The sequence below is a fragment of the Temnothorax longispinosus genome, chromosome 11, assembly GCF_030848805.1.
Source record: "Temnothorax longispinosus isolate EJ_2023e chromosome 11, Tlon_JGU_v1, whole genome shotgun sequence".
Classification (NCBI taxonomy): Eukaryota; Metazoa; Arthropoda; class Insecta; order Hymenoptera; family Formicidae; genus Temnothorax; species Temnothorax longispinosus.
The window spans coordinates 8,991,971-9,010,497 of record NC_092368.1 but is presented as its reverse complement, the minus strand read 5'-3'; the positions used below and the strand labels follow the sequence as shown (position 1 = coordinate 9,010,497).

Sequence of the window (18,527 nt, the reverse complement as noted above, 5' to 3'; positions counted from 1 at the left end):
ATGCATTATGTGTTATGCAAAAGTCTGTGTTTTCCGCTATAAACCATACATCATGATGTAAATTATACAAGATGTGTTCATGCGTATGCAACATTTCTAACGGCCAATGAGAAATGATGTAAGATACCGCCATTGCGACAATTTGAATTAATTTTTTCGGGAAACGTTTTTATAAGTCTTTATTGAGTGTGATGTTATATGTTTAAATGATCTGTCGAATTTCTGTTTTTTTTTTTAAGGACTCAGAGATCAAAAGACAAATATGTTAGTCACTTACAATTAGTATAACTTTTGATCTAAACACTTAAATATTGCCATATCTGGCATTTGTGCAGAACTGTAAGAAATTTCTTTCGAGTATAAGAGCATTATATATTTTTACATCATGCTGCAGACGCAACAGCATGTGTTTTCTTTATACTAATTGATTTATCTCATTTTAATTTTTATTTTTCTCAATATATATTTTAATATTTTGATAAACTGCGCATATGTTGATTATTAAAGATCCAGCAGCCAATAAGTCAGGTTACTATGGCCGCTATGGCCTAGTTTACACCAATCACTTGATACATGTTTTAAATAGTAAATAACTAGTAAATTAGTTTGATTGGTCATTATTGGCTAATCAAATATACTATTTGATATGCGTATCAAGAGATCGGTGTAAACTAGGCTTATGACCCATCAAATTAATGCACTACTGTATATACATACACCATTCGATTTTAATATTCTCATTGTAAGAACCTGAATATTTCTCAAAAAAAGATATGCTTGATACATTGTATAGAATGTAGATTTCAATATTAGACGTTAAGAAACATTATTTGCAGTGAGGTGAGAAAGTTTAAAGATTGAGAAAAATGTACATGAGTAAAATAGAATAGTTTTTGCAGCGTTCGTCACAGAATCATGCACATATCGGAGCATAATTTAAAAGCAGTAAATATTGTTTAATCAATGTTGCTATCTTTAGCTATCATCTATATCGTTTTTCTCAAAACTATATATGATTAAACATGTATGGTCTATTTTAAGAACATATAGACATTAACAGGTAATGGGTTAATATGAGGACATACATTTTACATATGGACATGGATGTATAAAATTGAAATTCTTATATATTTCAATACAATTTAAATCCAGCAACATAACTTTATAGCTGTAATTGCTAACTACACTGTATTATGCATAATATTAATAATTTTATATAAATTTTAAATGATTAAACATGTATGGTCTATTTTAAGAACATATAGACATTAACAGGTAATGGGTTAATATGAGGACATACATTTTACATATGGACTATTATGGGGACATGGATGTATAAAATTGAAATTCTTATATATTTCAATACAATTTAAATCCAGCAACATAACTTTATAGCTATAATTGCTAACTACACTGTATTATGCATAATATTAATAATTTTATATGAATTTTAAATGATTAAACATGTATGGTCTATTTTAAGAACATATAGACATTAACAGGTAATGGGTTAATATGAGGACATACATTTTACATATGGACTATTATGGGGACATGGATGTATAAAATTGAAATTCTTATATATTTCAATACAATTTAAATCCAGCAACATAACTTTATAGCAATAATTGCTAACTACACTGTATTATGCATAATATTAATAATTTTATATGCATGGATAAATATCCATTTGAGGACTTTTAAAGTACACATAGAGACAATATATTGCCTTAACACATAAATTCTTCGCGCGTATCGGGACATATTTGGAGCGCGTGCTTGTGTATGCATATTCGTGTATGTACCATAATTATTGGTTATCGGTATTATCACGAAACGGCACACTGTCTAAAGGTATATCGTATATTTAGACAAACTTGCATAGCGCATAAACATAAGCATAAGAAAATTAATTAATCCATATACATATGCATAAGGAAATAAATCAATCCGTTTTTTTATGCATATGCTTATGCACTTATGCAAGTTTGTCTGGATTGATCTTTAATGCAACTAATATTTTATGTGCTCTATACCTAGTATATAAAGTAATCTATGTTACTTTTTAAATATGATGTTTTCACATAAATCAAATGTTGATATATCAAACTATAAAATGTCAGTCAGCCTCTAGCTATTTTGAAACAGCTGTTTGAATTGCTATTTCTCGAATAACCAACAATGATACAAGCAAATGCACATACGAGTACACACTCCGAATATGCGCATGAATTTATGTGTTAAGGTAATCTTGTCTCTGTGTATTTATTTTAAAAGTCCCCAAAAATACCCATGTATATAAAATTGTTGATATTATGCAAAATATGGTATAGTTATCAATTATAGCTATAAGGTAATATTACTGAGTTCAAAGTGGATTAAAATATATAAAGTTTCAATTTTATATATCCGTGTCCCCATAATAGTCCATACGTAAAATGTGTATATGTCCTCATATCAACCCATTGCCTATTAATATTTATATGTCCTTAAAATAGACCGTACATGTTAAATCATTTATAGCTTTGAGAAAAACGACATAGATGATTGCTAAAGGTAGCTATATTGATTAATCAATATTTACTGCTTTTAAATATATGCATGTATATAGGTCTTTTTAAATGTCCTTGAAATATACCAAAAACATATATATATATGTAGGTCTAGAGGTATGTTCCGGGACTGTTTACGTTTTTTGAAATGTACAGTCCTGGAATATAACGCATATATATGTAATCAGATTCAAAAAATTGTCCCGAAACGTACCGTAGGACATGAATTTTTTCCAGGACAGTCCTGGAAACTGCCAAATGTCCTGGAATATACCGATGTAAAAAAATAAAAGTCCCGGAACATACTTCCGGACCTACATATATATATACATTTTTTTAAATAAATATTTTTATAAATTAAACAATTTTGAAAATAAATTAATTTCTTCAAAAATTTTTAATTTACATCCCCAATAATAATGTTAGTTCTAGAAGACGATTAGGACGAACTTCTGATTTGAGCAGCAGTAAAATCTGAAAGGGAGCAAACAGCGAAGTTAGAAAATACTCAAGACAAAGTAAAAAATATTGATTAAAAATTTCATATAAAAAAAGTGTATTATCGAAAAAAAAACTGTTAAAATATATTATTACTAAAAAAATAAATTGTTTAATTTATAAAAACATTGGAAAAATACAGTTAGTAAAAAAAAACATTTTTTGTAAAAGATTTAATCCTAGTTACTTACAAAATTTATTTCGTGGAATTTCTAAATTTTTGTGACTTCTCGTTCTTTTTTTTCAATATATTTATTTTCAGAATAATGCGCTTTTTCTGTATTGTTTTGAGTATTTTCCAAAGTCGCTGCTTGCTCCCTTTCATAATTTTCAATAGTTTGAATTAGCAGGTCGTCCTGACCGTCTTCTAGTACTAAAATTATTAATTGCGATGTAAATTAAAAATTTTAAAGAAATTCAAATTTTAAAAAAATTCTATTATTTTCAAAAAATTGTCGTCCAATTAATATATATTTGTTTCGTTGTACAGCTGATATAGCCTTAACAAAAGGCTCGTCCACCAAGGCGGAATGACTTTCACACACGTTTAAATTGCAACTCAATTTATTTTATTGGAAGCGGGCGGTTCGGCGCGTTACAAGCTCGAACACGACGGTGGCTGCCGTTTACAAAAGACGCTTATAGCGCGGGATTCGGCAGCGAACTGAGGCCGAGCGCGGTAAGAGCGTATTGACAAATTTAGGCGATCATACCGGATGTGCGTGATCGATACGGCGACCGATTGGGTCGGTGTTTTGAGAAGATGCTCGGTGCGCGTGATCTCAGCGATGTAGCTATCGTGGTACAAGGGGGAGGATTGTTGACGAGACTTGCGAATATTGTTCCTAACACGGCGATCCCGAACATACCGCCCGCTTCAAATTGACATTCGAAAATGACAGAAAAATAACAGAAAGCGCATGACTATACAGTTCGTTTCCCTTTTTACACTATGTACAAGAGGTAGGCGTTATTTGGCGGTGCCGCCCGCCGTAGCGGACTCACGCGACTTGGCTGTGTTGATTTCAACGGGAAGAAAGCTTAGTTTAACGATCGGCCTTTTGTATTCAGAACGGCTTGTCTTGACGGTGACCACACGGGTTAAGCCGTCATCGCCTGGATGGCAGGCTGTGATGCGACCGAGCTCCCAGTGGCTCGGAGGGGCCAAGGGGTTGCGTAGTAGCACGATCTGGCCGACTCGCGCGAGTCGCTGTGCGACACGCCACTTCGGGCGCTGCTGAAGGGTGTGCAAGTAGTCGCTTGACCAGCGCCTCCAAAAAACCTCGGTTAACCGTTGGATCATTTGCCAACGAGAAAGCCTGTTCTCGTTGAGATTGAGCACGCTGGGCTCGGGCGGTGAAATAAGAGCGGCGCCGACGAGGAAATGACCAGGCGTCAAGGCTTGATAATCGTCGATATTGTCGGAAACGGGTGCAATGGGGCGCGAATTTAGGCAAGCCTCAATCCGGCAGAGAAGCGTGGTCATTTCCTCGAAAGTAAAGGTATGGAGGCCGACAGAGCGTTTCAAATGATATTTCATACTTTTGACGGCAGCTTCCCAGAGGCCGCCGAAATGCGGCGCAGCTGGGGGCACAAAATGCCAGGCGGTTTGGTCGGTGGCGAGTAGATTTATGAAGTTCGGATCGCGAATCGCTTTCGCGTAGGCTGCGGATAGTTCGCGGTCGGCACTTTGAAAGGTGGTTCCGTTGTCGGAGTACATAGAGTGCGGTAGTCCGCGGCGGGAGACGAAACGTTGGTAGGCTGCTAGAAAGGCAGAGGAGCTGTAATCGCTAACGAGCTCTAAATGAACAGCCTTTGTCGTTAGACAGACAAATAAAGCGACGTATGATTTCTTAGATTGGTGCCCGCGTCCGGGCGCGGTTCGGGTAGCGATCGGACCTGCATAATCGACACCGGTATGAGCAAATGCCTTAGCCACGCGATTAACTCTAGCATCGGGTAGATCACCCATGAGCTCGAACGGTATCTCGGCGCGTTCTCGCACGCAGCGGACGCACTTGTGGAGCACGGAGCGAACGGTACTTCGAGCGCGGAGGATCCAAAATTCACTTCGCAGAGAAGCGAGGGTGAGTCGCGAGCCGGCGTGCAGCGTTCTCAGGTGATGATGCTCGATAAGGAGAGTTAGGAGTGGGTGCGTTCGCAGGACGACGGGGTTTTTAGTCGAGCCGGGGAGGCGAGCGTGACGAAGCCGTCCCCCGACGCGAATAAGCCCTTCGGAATCCAGGTAGGGATTGAGTGAAGCTAAGGGACTGGCGATCGGCATCGGTTTTCGATCAGTTAAATGCAAAAGCTCTCGGGGAAACGTATCTGCCTGCATAGTTCTGAGCCAGTGCAATTTGGCTTGGTTGATCTCACCCGCGCGTAAGGACGTAGAGGGCCCTTCGCTGCGCTTGGAAGGCCGACACCTAGATGAGAACCGGTAAAGATAAGCGATAACGCGTAGAAGTTTGGGCCATGAAAAGAAGCGCGAGGAGAGGTCCCAGCCGGGAGAGGTATGAAGCGCGTTGAGGCAGCGCTCCGGGCGTTCTTCGAGATTGTCTGACGGCGGTTCCGGGATGCGGGAGGGCGGCCAGCACTCAGGAGGCTGTCTTAGCCAGGCGGGACCGGACCACCAAAGGCTGTGCGTGGCCAATTCGTCTGGAGCGAGGCCTCGGGAGGCGCAGTCGGCGGGATTTGTTTGCGTCGGGACATGACGCCATGACGCGTCTGGAAGAAGCGACTGAATTGCGGCAACCCGATTGGCGACGAAAGTCTTCATCGAGATGGAGATTGACTTAGCCACGCTCGCACGACTTCCGAGTCTATCCAACAGAGGCATGCGAAGTTTTGCATTTGAAGGGCTGAGCGAACGTAGCGGATTAACCGGGCGAGCATGTGAGCGGCGCGTAATTCAAGGCGGGGGATGGTCTTCGTTTTAAGAGGGGCCACTTTAGATTTGGCGATAAGGAGAATGACCGAAATTGAGCCGTCTAAATTGACAATACGTAGGTATACGGCGGCGGCAAAAGCTTTGGTCGAGGCGTCAGAAAAGTCATGAAGGGCACTGTGCATTGAGTGAGATCCGTGCCCGGTCCAACGCGATAGTCAAATAGCGTCTAGAGATGAGAGCCGGTTATAGTATTCGAGCCAATGGTCTAGACGTTCGCGGGGGATTTCATCGTCCCATTGGCATTTGAGTAACCATAATTGCTGCAAAAGGATCTTCGCTTTTATGACGACGGGAGTGGCCCAGCCCAGGGAATCGAAGAATTTAGCGATGGTCGACAGGATGGCGCGTTTAGTTCTGCCGGGCGAAGGAGGGATGGCTACGCGGAATTGAAAGCTGTCAAGCGCGGGATTCCAGACGATGCCTAAAACTTTGATATGCTCATCGTCCTGCAAGGTTTTGTGAGTTGCGAGTCCGTGATCTGATGGGTCGATATCAGAGAGAAGGTCGGGTGAGTTGCTCGCCCATTTGCGAAGCCGAAAGCCGCCTTTGGCGAGCAGCTCGACTAATTGATCGCGCGTCTGACGGGCAAGGATAAGATCATCCGCGCCAAAGGCGCAGTCATCAACGTAAGTCTTGTCACGTAGAACCGGGATTGCTAGAGGGAATTGAGCTCCGTGATCCTTGGCAAGTTGCTCTAAAACGCGTAGCGCGATGTATGCAGCGGCGGCGGTGCCGTACGTAACGGTGAGGAGGAGGTACTCAATTATCGGATCGAGAGGGGAGGAGCGCCAAAGAATTCGCTGGTAGTTAACATCGAGGGCATGGATGCGGATTTGCCGATACATTTTAGCGATGTCGGCTGTATAGACATAGCGGTGTTGACGCCATAAAAGGATAACAGCCGCTAAGTCGCGCTGGAGTTTAGGGCCGATCAGAAGGTGATCGTTCAGGGACGTGCCGTTCGTGGTGCGGCTAGAAGCGTTAAAGACCACGCGTAAACGAGTAGTGGCACTGCTGTCGCGCATGACGGCGTGGTGAGGTATGTAGTATGATTGGGAGCTCTCGCGTGAGGCCAACGGAGGTGCTTTTATCATGTGACCGAGCCGCTCATATTCATCGAGAAAATCGCGGTAATCGGCCGCAAGGGTAGGTTCCCGCTGGAGACGGCGTTCCAAACGAAGAAAGCTGGCGAGAGCGGCGGAGCGAGACTCGCCCAGGGTCGGCGTTCCGTTCTTGAACGGTAGCCTAACGACATAGCGCCCTTCGGGCGTGCGGGAATGCGTTGCTTGGAAATGCTCTTCGCATTGACGGTCCTCCGGGCTTAGATGAGTCTCCGGAGGTATCTCCTCGAGTTCCCAGAACCGACGTAAAGCGACGTCGAGATCCTCGTGGACGACGCCGTGATGCGCCGGGAGAGAGGTAGGTAAGCTCGTGTGAGCTGGAGAAACGGGGCCGGAAATTATCCAGCCGAGAGTTGTATTTTGAGCCGTGGGCTCGTTGTCGGACCCCTTGCGAACACCTTCGAGAACTAGCAGGCCGAATAAGTCGGCGCCGATAATCACGTCGATCGGATCCGAGCTCATGAGTGAGTCGTCAGCCAATTGGAGACCGGCTACGTGCTGCCACTGGTACGTGGTTTTGGTCCAGCTAGGCACATATTTAGTCAGGGACCGAAGGATAAGCGCGGTGGACGAGTAGGCAGGGCCGTCGCTAAACGCTGGGGTTATCGTAATTTGAGCCGCATGGCGGACAGCGGACCGTGAGTCGCCTACTCCGGTAACAGAGACGGAGCGCTTTAATTTGGGTAGGCGTAGGCATTGAGCAAGCGATTCGGTTATCAAGGTCGTCACGGACCCTGATTTAGGAGCGCGCGAACAATCACGTATCGGCCGGACGGAGTATACACGCGAACGCGCGCAGTCGCGAGCAAAATGCGGGAGTTAGGCGCCACTATTTTTGAGACAAGATGCGACGCGGCTTCACTTTCAATCGCATGGTTAGCAGGTATCGCAGCTTGCACCGGCTCCAATTCGTCGGGCTTGGCGGAGTTCTCAATATGTAACAGCGAGTGATGTCGCTTATGACATTGTTTGCACGCGTAAGAACTCGTGCATTCTTTGACTGAATGTTTCATGCTGAGACAGTTCAGACATCGCCTATTTTTTCGAATGAAGTCGGAGCGTTGGGATGGAGTCTGCTTTAAGAACGCGGGGCATTGGTAAAGCAAATGATTTGTTTTGCATAGCGGACACGCAAACGGAACGGCGGAAGCGGAATGAGACGCGAGCGTTTTCTTTTCCTTTGACGCGGCTGGCGCGATGGCATCTAAGGCGCGAATGCGAGCGTCGAGAAATTGATCGAGCTCATTATAAGGTGGATATTCCATCGAGTCGCCGAGCTTGAGCTCCCAAGATTTACGCGTCGATTTGTCGAGTTTTTGCGCCACGAGAAAAACCAGCAGATCGTCCCAATGCTCGACCTTTCGATCGAGGTTTTTAAGAGCTTGAATAGCCGCGTTCGTTTGGTCGCGAAGGTTGCGAAAATCCTTGGAGGTTTCGGAGTTGACCGGTAAATTTAATAGATTTTGTAAATGAACTGTGATAAGGCGCCGTTTGTTGTCATAACGAGACACTAGGATCTTCCACGCGACGTCAAAATTATGATCGGTAACCGCGAGATGGTCAAGCGCCTTACTTGCTTCCTTTTTTACACTCGAGCACTAGTAGTGCATACGATCTACGTTGGACAAATTAGGTTCGTTATGAACTAAAGACTTGAATCGATCGCGGAAACTTTCCCACTTATCTGTACTCCCGTCGAAGGTCGACAAGTTGATCCTGGGAAGATGCGTCGTGGTACGGAATGGCTCGGAGAGGCTGCTTCCGTCGCGTAGAGTACCGAAAGGGGATGAATGGTCCTCGTGACTGGCGAGAACGTCGGCCATGTAGTCGGCAGCTTCGTTGTAATAGTCCTCGCAGGCGATGAAGTAGTTCTGGGTGAAGTAAAGGTACGAAACTCTTAGCTTCTCGTCGGCGAGAAACGAGATTTTGCCGTGGAGCTCCTGGCACTTGGCGAAAGTTTCTTTTAGCGTTGTAAAACGCTGTCGTGTGACGGCCGGAGTCATCTTGGCTTGACCGAGCTTCTTGAAATTAGGCAACGCACGAGACACGGCGTTCATATGCTGGTCTTGCATGACCAATAGTTCTTCAATCGAAGCCATGGTGGAAACCGTTGCGAGCGTTGCGTGGATATGCTTTGAAAGTCAACGCAGTGTTCTCCTTGGCGACGATCCGGCTCGAAGGACCAATGTTTCGTTGTACAGCTGATATAGCCTTAACAAAAGGCTTGTCCACCAAGGCGGAATGACTTTCACACACGTTTAAATTGCAACTGAATTTATTTTATTGGAAGCGGGCGGTTCGGCGCGTTACAAGCTCGAACACGACGGTGGCTGCCGTTTACAAAAGACGCTTATAGCGCGGGATTCGGCAGCGAACTGAGGCCGAGCGCGGTAAGAGCGTATTGACAAATTTAGGCGATCATACCGGATGCGTGATCGATACGGCGACCGATTGGGTCGGAGTTTTGAGAAGATGCTCGGTGCGCGTGATCTCAGCGATGTAGCTATCGTGGTACAAGGGGGAGGATTGTTGACGAGACTTGCGAATATTGTTCCTAACACGGCGATCCCGAACAATATTATATATTATATATTATACAATACAGGGTAGGGAAAAAGTCTGGAAACGGTGAAATATCTCGAAAACAAGATATTTTAGGAAAAAATGTTTTATACAAAAGTTGTAGGGCTTTAACAAATGCATCAAACAGTGGTACTTATTTAACTTTGAGCATAAGTATGGAGGAGTTTTCAAGGTCAACTTTAAAATTTTAAATAAAAACCCTCATTTTTTATTTAATATTCTTATAGCTGACATCAAGAGCTTTTCGAAACACTATAACAAAGTATTTTTTCATTAAGAACTTTTGGAATTATAAGGCTTGAGGTTCTAGTATTTTGACATAAAATACAAAATATCTTGTAAAACATTAAGTTTTCGGTAATGTTACATTAACACTTTTATGCACAGAATAATGAGACGAATCAATTGGTATAAAAAAAAACATAGTTGCTTTTAAGAAAAAGTATGCAAATGCGTGTTGCAAATTACATATTTTTTCTTAAAGGAAATATGCCTTTTTTTTGGCGAGGCCGGAACCGCGTTGTTCTACGCTCTAAATACGTCTCGAATAATTATCGCAAGCAAAGTATCCGGCAGTAAGGATAATAAAGCTACAATCTTGTGACTCACGTTAACGTATTTACATCTGGAATCAATTTTGATGAGGCTGTACTCCAACCCAAATTATCCGCGGTAAATTTTTACAAATTGAATCAATATTATATATCTGAACCATGCATGCGTGAAATATAGTAAGATGCGATTCGTTTACTAGGGTACTTATGCGTAATATGACGCGTTACAAAAGAAAACGCGTTGTTGATATCCGTTTTATTATAATATATACCGTAAATAAATGTATGCGTATAAAATCGCAGTTACATGCCAATCTACCAAATGGAAGAATTCTGAACGCACAGAATGCATTAAAAGTGACGGACACAAGTAGAGGCAACGTAACTTTTTCTATCTACTCAGGGCCAAAGCCGAAGTTATAGCACTTAACAAAAAAAAGTTCATTGGCACAAAATAACTTTCTGCTATAACTTTCACAATTTTTAACATTTTTACAATTTTCGAACGTCACTCTGTGGAGAATACATTTAAATTTAATACCCTTTTTGCGTTTTTTATTTTAGGCACGCCGTACAGGAGCTACTAGGTACACCATAGTCAAGCGCGCGCGCGCGAAGAGATGACTCATAACTCCTACATTTCTTAATATTTTTCCATATAAAAAATACTGTAAATGCACCTAAACATGTACTTCAATATCGTATACACCATGTACCTGATTGGCCTACCACTTTGTCACAAATAAATCCTGAAATTGACCCTCTGCCAGACTGTACTACCCCCTTAATTTACGTGATGCATCACTGTTGCTAAAAAGGTCCTTATGTGAAGCATTAAAATGTTTCTTTAAAGACTGAATATTAACATATTTTCTAAAACACTCGGAAAAACCACATTGAAAACTTTCTTCATAAAGGTGAGTTGCCTTTATGTGTCTTATTACATTTTCAATACTTTTAAATTCTCGCTGACAGACAGTACAAATTATTAAAAAAAAAAAAAATGTTTTTGATAAAATTAATAAACAAAAAAGTCTAATATCTATAATTATAGATAATACTTATTTAAAAAAAATAATGTTTATGTTTTTGATAAAATTATCAATAAACAAATAAAAGTCTGACACTTATAAACATTGGGTGCATCCAGAAGCACGATCGCTCACTGAGCGCTCATTGAGCGCTCACAGGTAGCCGCTCAATGAGCGTTTTTTGATGTATTGGATGTACGCTCACAATAAATGCTTACTATACGCATTTATGAGACGTATAAATTAGATGTTTATTTGCATTAATTGTGTTCTAAAAATTATATTATAATTTTTAATAATGCAAAGACATATTGCTATGATGCTTTTAGAAAATGCAAGTGAAGAAGACGATATTGTGCAAATCATTTTACATTGTGAAAGCAATTTATTTGATGTTAATATCTTATTAAATCACACAGCTTGGCATATTCGTAATGAAAATTATTTTGAAATAACAATTCCACAATATTCTCTATGCGATTTCCGCGCACATTTTCGAATGAGATGCACGACAATGGAGGTAAATATAGCAAGTATTTAGATTAAAATGACACAAATAATCTGTTTTATTTAAATTTATAAATGTACATTTATTATGTTTGACAATTTGTTATTGTTTATAACCAAGTTATAAACTATATTTACATAACTTATTAATTAATAACTTATATGTAGGAACTTGTAAATGTTATTGGACGATATATGGATAGAAGGGAATACTATATAATTCCGCTAGAAAAGCAAGTGGCGTTAACTGTGTGGATATTGGCAAAATCAGAATCACATTTGGCAGTTGGAGATAGATTCGGCATATCTGCTAGTTCAGCACACTATTGTTTTTAGAATATAATAAGAACATTGGCTTCATTGATAGGTACATACGTCAAATGGCCAAATGCAGCAAATATAGAGAATATTGCATATGTAAGTGATATTATATTATTTTAAAAAAATCCATAAGTATTATATTTATCACTTCTTGATATTTCTCACAAAAAAATGTAATTCACAAGTTTTATTGCGACTCTTTCTTTAAACATTATGCTATTTCTGCTAATATCTTATTGCGTTCTTTATGTACTTGCACCAAATTGTCTAATAATTTGTGTAAATTTTTTTATTCTTGCAGTCTTTCTTTTTCAATTTCTAATACATTTTTTCGATATACATAATTTCGTTTTATAATTTTTTTTGAGTTCCACTAGCTGTACTATTCTCAGTTTCATTATTTGATGTAATTGGATCATCTATATCTCTTGATGTGTTAGAAGTTTCCGGATAGCTATCAAGTTCAGTGGTTAAATCAAGAGATGGTAAATCTAATACTTCTGGATTTATAGTTTTATCATTTTCCGTCATTACTATCATACTACTTAATGTATTGTCCATACAGACAGCTCTGTCACTACCAAATATTTTACAAAACGCGTCATAATACTCCCATGTGACAGTACCTTTTCCAGTTCTTGTCTTTTTATTATTATCGTGTATTTTTAAATAAGTTTTTTCAAATTTCTGAATTTTCTATCCAATGCCTCAGCAGTTATTGTATAATTATGTTTCATAAATTCAGTTTTTATTTTGGCCCATAGTAATTTCTTTTTGACAGTCGGAGTTCTAAATTTATCTTTTCTTTCTTCATACTCGTGTAAGAGCAGTCGAATGGTTTTCTGCGTCCATACAAATGTATCATCTAAAACAGAAAATATATTGAATGTTAGATTAATTAATAAGTTTTTATCTTTACAGGATTTTGAAACTCGTTCTCGTGGAATATCGGGAGTGATTGGTGCCATTGATGGTTGCCACATTCCTATAATGCAGCTACATAATAATGCAGTAGATTATTATAATAAAAAAGGATTCCATAGTGTTATCTTACAAGGCGTGTGTGATAATAAAAAAAGATTTATAGACGTATACATAGGCGTGCCAGGGCGAGTCCATGATGCACGCGTTTTCAGAAACAGTCCTCTTTTCCAAAATATTATGCACCACAATTTGATTTCACCTAATACTCACTTAATTGGAGACAGTGCTTACCCGTTAAGTAGATTTTTATTAGTACCATATAAAGATAATGGTCATTTAACAGTAGAACAAATGCGATATAATCAAAAGCTTAATTCTATTCGATCTATAATCGAAAGAGCATTCGGTTTATTAAAAGGAAAATTCAGAAAACTAAAGTATTTAGAAATGTATAATTTGTCCTTGATTAATTATGCAATTGCATCTGCATGTATCTTGGATAATTTTATTATAATGAAAGAAGATGATTATGATGATGATTACGTTTTCGATGATGATGAAATACAAGAAGAAGAAAACGACGAGAACGCTGAAATAAATAATAGAGATAGCAACAGCGGTCATGATAAAAGAAATGTTATTGTACAAGCATTATAGTAGATAAAACAAACGTGTAAACAATTTCTATTTAATTCATTATAATAATTTATTATTGTAGTATATACCTGTTTTACCACTTGCATTTTCTGTTGCATTTTCTGTTGCATTTTCTGTTGCATTTTCTGTTGCATTTTCTGCAGCCTGTATTACCTGGAATTCTAGCTGCGATGAGTTATCACGTACATACGCTGATGCAAAAGCAGCATCTGTATAATAAGATTTACCTTTTTATGTATATATTTCTACTTTTTCGGATATAAATTAATTAATTATAATTTTAATTTTTGTATGTAGCGAAATTAATCGATTTAATTAAATAATTAATAGATAATTAAATATTTTTATTAAGTAATTTTAAATACTTATAATGTATTAAATACGTAAATGTTTAATTAATAATTAATATTAAATAATATTAACATTAAAATAATATTAATTCTTAAACTTACTATTTGTTATTCTTCTGTGGACATCATTTGATTCCATGATGTTGTATATAACACCATCAATTATATACTGCTTTTCTATGAATGACATGGTTTTTTTTTCTAAAAATAAGAAAATTTTATGGTTATATTATATTAACACTATTTTTAATCTGTAATATTGTTTTTAAATATAGCTGTAAAGTCTGAAATATATATAACTCTTTAATATTACCCTTTAATATTACATATATTACATCTCCTCAGTAGATCAACTATTAAAGATATCTACTATACACTTAATCAATAAACGAAATAATTATTTATATATTTGTTCGGGCGCGCAATAAACGCGCCGAACGAATCGCCGAATCCGTTCCGCGAGAACGCGAGATATCACGAACGGCTCCGCTCAGCTTTTCAACTATAAGACGACCGGGGGTTCAGCTGAACGCGGACTCGATCGCCGGTTAGGAATTTGAGTGGAAGGCCCAAAAGACAGCAATTGACTTATAATATATTCAAACTTTATTTGATATAAAAAAATCATGCGTGTGGTCGCCACGCGCGTTTGAAGTGAAACTTCTGAAGGCAAGGCTTTGCCATAACTTTTCTGAAATTAATACAAAAACAATGCACCGGAATTAGTCACTCCAAGCCGCCCGCAACTCGAAAATATAGTGTTATACGCAGTTCTCACTATATCCGTCTTGCCAGTGCCGTACGCCTGATCGAATTTTCGTGCCGCGTTTTCGAGTCGCAAAATCGAATTTACTTACCGATCCAAAAGGAGTTTCACTTTGTACGCCTGTTGGTCGAATTTTCGTGACACTATTTTGTGACGTTTTTTCGTGTCGCACAATCGAACTTACTACCGTACCAATTAAAGAAGTTTTATTTCGTACGCCAATTGGTTGAAAATTTTCGTTGTACTTTTGGGGTCGCATAATTAAACTTACTACCGTGCCAGAAGAAGAACCGTCTCGCCAACGCCATACGCCTATTGATCGAATTTTCGTTACATTTTCCGTGTCGCACAATCGAACTTACTACCGTACCAAAAAAGTGTCATTTCGTACGCCTATTGGTCGAATTTTCGTTACACTTTCCGTGTCGCACAATCGAACTTACTACCGTACCAAAGAAGTTTCATTTCGTACGCCTATTGGTCGAATTTTCGTTACACTTTCCGTGTCGCACAATCGAACTTACTACCGTACCAAAGAAGTTTCATTTCGTACGCCTATTGGTCGAATTTTCGTTACACTTTCCGTGTCGCATAATCAAACTTACTACCGTGCCAGAAGAAGAACCGTCTCGCCAACGCCGTACGCCTATTGGTCAAATTTTTGTTACACTTTTCGCGTCGCACAATCGAACTTACTACCGTACCAAAGAAGTTTCATTTCGTACACATATTGGTCGAATTTTCGTTACACTTTCCGTGTCGCATAATCGAACTTACTACCGTGCCAGAAGAAGAACCATCTCGCCAACGCCGTACGCCTATTAGTCAAATTTTCGTTACACTATTTGTGTCGCACAATCGAACTTACTACCGTACCAAAAAAGTTTCACTTCCGTTACACTTTTTCGTGTCGCGAATCGAATTCACTACCGTGCCTAAAGAAGTTTCACTTCAATAACAAACTGACGAAACGCGAGATGTACAGACAAATTAGTGCGAATGCACTCGGCGCGCTGTGACTTGTAGGTTTGAAGCACGGTTTTACATAAAGTGCGATTTTACCGAAACGCGGTTTTCTCCTACTCTATACTCCTCGGCGCGGACCGTTGTGTTGCATTTGCACGCGGGCGGAGACGCGATCGGTATAGTGGGGAAGTGCGGACGCCCGGGGCGATGGCTACGAGAACCCTCGTTACGAGGCTGAGTACGCTCGAGCTCGCTGGACCATGGCCGTCGGGAGTAAGTTGGATGGAGTTCGGGAACACTCTGAGAACTCTCAGTAGAGGCTCGGAACACCGGACCTCGCTTTGCGTGTTCCCTGGGATATTGGATGGGTTCGGCTTCGTCGAAGGCAGCGGAAAGCTGAAGAGAAGACGAAGTGCCGGCTCCTGTCGGAGCGCCGGCTTATATACCCCGGCGCGGCAGGTTCGTTGGAAGGGAGGCCGGCTCTCGGGCGGGCCGCGTGGGGGTGCTAACGCGCGCTCGCTTTTCGGCTCGGATCGGCTCCTTCCGGCGTTTCCGAACTTATAGCTAATTTTGCGCGAGAAGCAAAGGAAGCGTAGATCGCAGTATATGTAACGGTTAGATGCAAGTTTTTACAACAATAGATTGCGGGAATCCCGAACAATATTCCTTATTAAATATATATAATATATATATATATATATATATATATATATATATCATTATCATACTATTATATAAAACCCGACTGTTTGTCTGTCTGTCCGTCCGTCCGTCCGTCCGTCCGTCCGTCTGTCCGCGAACTACTCATTCGTTAGTGGACCAAATTTTTATCAAGGGTACATGAAATAGGGGTAGAATTTCCCGGGGAGTGCCATAAAGTGTATAGTTTTTTGTTACCGATTTTCTGAAAACCGGTTTTTTTAATTTTTTCAATTTTTCCTAAAATAATTGACCGAATCTCAAAAAATTACATATGAAACAGGGATGAAATTTTCCGGAGAGTGCTATAAAGTGTATAATTTTTCGTTACCGATTTTTTTGGAAACCGGTTTTTTTAATTTCTTCAATTTTTCGGGAAATAATCAACCGAATCTCAAAGAATTATATATGTGAAATTTTTCAGGGAGTTCTGTAAAGTGTATGAATTTTTTGGGGAGTTCTGTAAAGTGTATAATTTTTCGCTACCGATTTTTTGGAAACCAATTTTTTTAATTTTTCGGGAAATAATCGAATTTGGGAAATAATTGACCAAATTTCAAAGAAAATTGTATATGAAACAGGGGTAGAATTTCCCGGGGGGTGCCATGATGTGTATAGCTTTTCGTTACCGATCATAGAGATATAAGAATAGAGTGAGCGAGTCATATGTTAGCACGTAAGAGGCTGCAATATAGGAATAGAAAAAGAACGCTGCATATAGGTCCTTTCTGTCTTTGTTTACGCGCGCATGCGATCTCTATGTTACCGATTTTTTAATAATAAATAAATTAAAATCATACTATTATATAAAACCGGACTGTTTGTCTGTCCGTCCGTCCGTCTGTCCGCAAACTACTCATTCGTTAGTGGACCGAATTTTTACCAAAAGTATATGAAACAGCGGTAGAATTTTCAGGGGAGTGTTATAATGTGTATAGTTTTTCGTTACCGATTTTCTGGAAACCGGTTTTTCTAATTTTTTCAAATTTTCGGGAAATAATTCACTGAATCTCAAAGAATTAAGTATGAAACAGGGGTAGAATTTTCCGGGGAGTTCTATAAAGTGTATAATTTTTCGTTAAGGATCTTTTTGAAAGCCGGTATTAGAAATTTTTCCAATTTTTCAGGAATTAATTGACCGAATCGCAAAGAATTGTATATGAAATAGGGGTAGAATTTTACGGGGAACGTTATGATGTGTAACAGTTTTTGTTACCGATCTGTTTGGAAACCGGTTTTTTAATTTTTCCAATTTTTCGGGAAATAATTGATTGAATCTCAAAGAATTATACATGAAGTAGAGGTAGAATTTCCCGGGGAGTGCTATAAAGTGTACTATTTTTTGTTACCGATCTTTTTGAAAACCGGTTCCAAATGACCGAATCTCAAAGAATTGTACATAAAGTAGGGGTTGAATTTCCCGGGGAGTGCTATGAAGTATATAATTTTTCGTTACCGATCTTTTTGGAAACTGGTATCAGAAGTTTGACGAATTTTTCGGGAAATAATTGATCGAATTTTAAAGAATTGTATATAAAAACAGGGGTAGAATTTCCCGGGAAGTGCTATAAACTGTATAGTTTTATAAAAAAAGTTTTCCAAAAAATTACGTTTTTTTTTAAATAATTTTTTTTAAACGACTTTTACCCTTATTTTACATACTTTTGGTAAAAATTTGGTTGAATAGTTTAAGAGTGTATAAAGAACAGACATACATACATTTATACATACAGACATTCTATTTTTTATATATAGATTACATGATATGTGAAACAAGTAACTTATAAGTCATTCGTTGCTAAGTCATAAAAGACTGTATAAGCTGATAGTTTCACATATTATATGTTAGTCATTTTAGTAATCTGTCACCGAGACGTTTGAATATACTAATATATATTTTAAAAGATATATTTAAGATTATATTTATTAAAATGGAAAATTTTAACAACGGAGTGTCAAGTGAAGAAGTTAGAAAAAATAAAAATTAATAAATTATTATATAAATAATAATTTAATAAATAATAATAATTTAATTTTTTTTAATAAAA

At 39.0% G+C, this 18,527-nt stretch overlaps 2 protein-coding genes across 2 annotated transcripts in view; both read left to right on the top strand.

Moving 5' to 3' along the window:
- LOC139822203 (uncharacterized) overlaps positions 1-18,527 on the top strand; it is a 283,165-nt gene that overhangs the window by 248,942 nt on the left and 15,696 nt on the right. The window lies entirely within an intron of this gene.
- On the top strand, positions 11,804-13,990 carry LOC139822214 (putative nuclease HARBI1). The gene is made up of 2 exons (XM_071793829.1): positions 11,804-11,809; positions 13,039-13,990. Exons 1-2 carry the CDS (start codon positions 11,804-11,806, stop codon positions 13,696-13,698), a joined length of 666 nt encoding a protein of 221 aa, XP_071649930.1. The 3' UTR covers positions 13,699-13,990.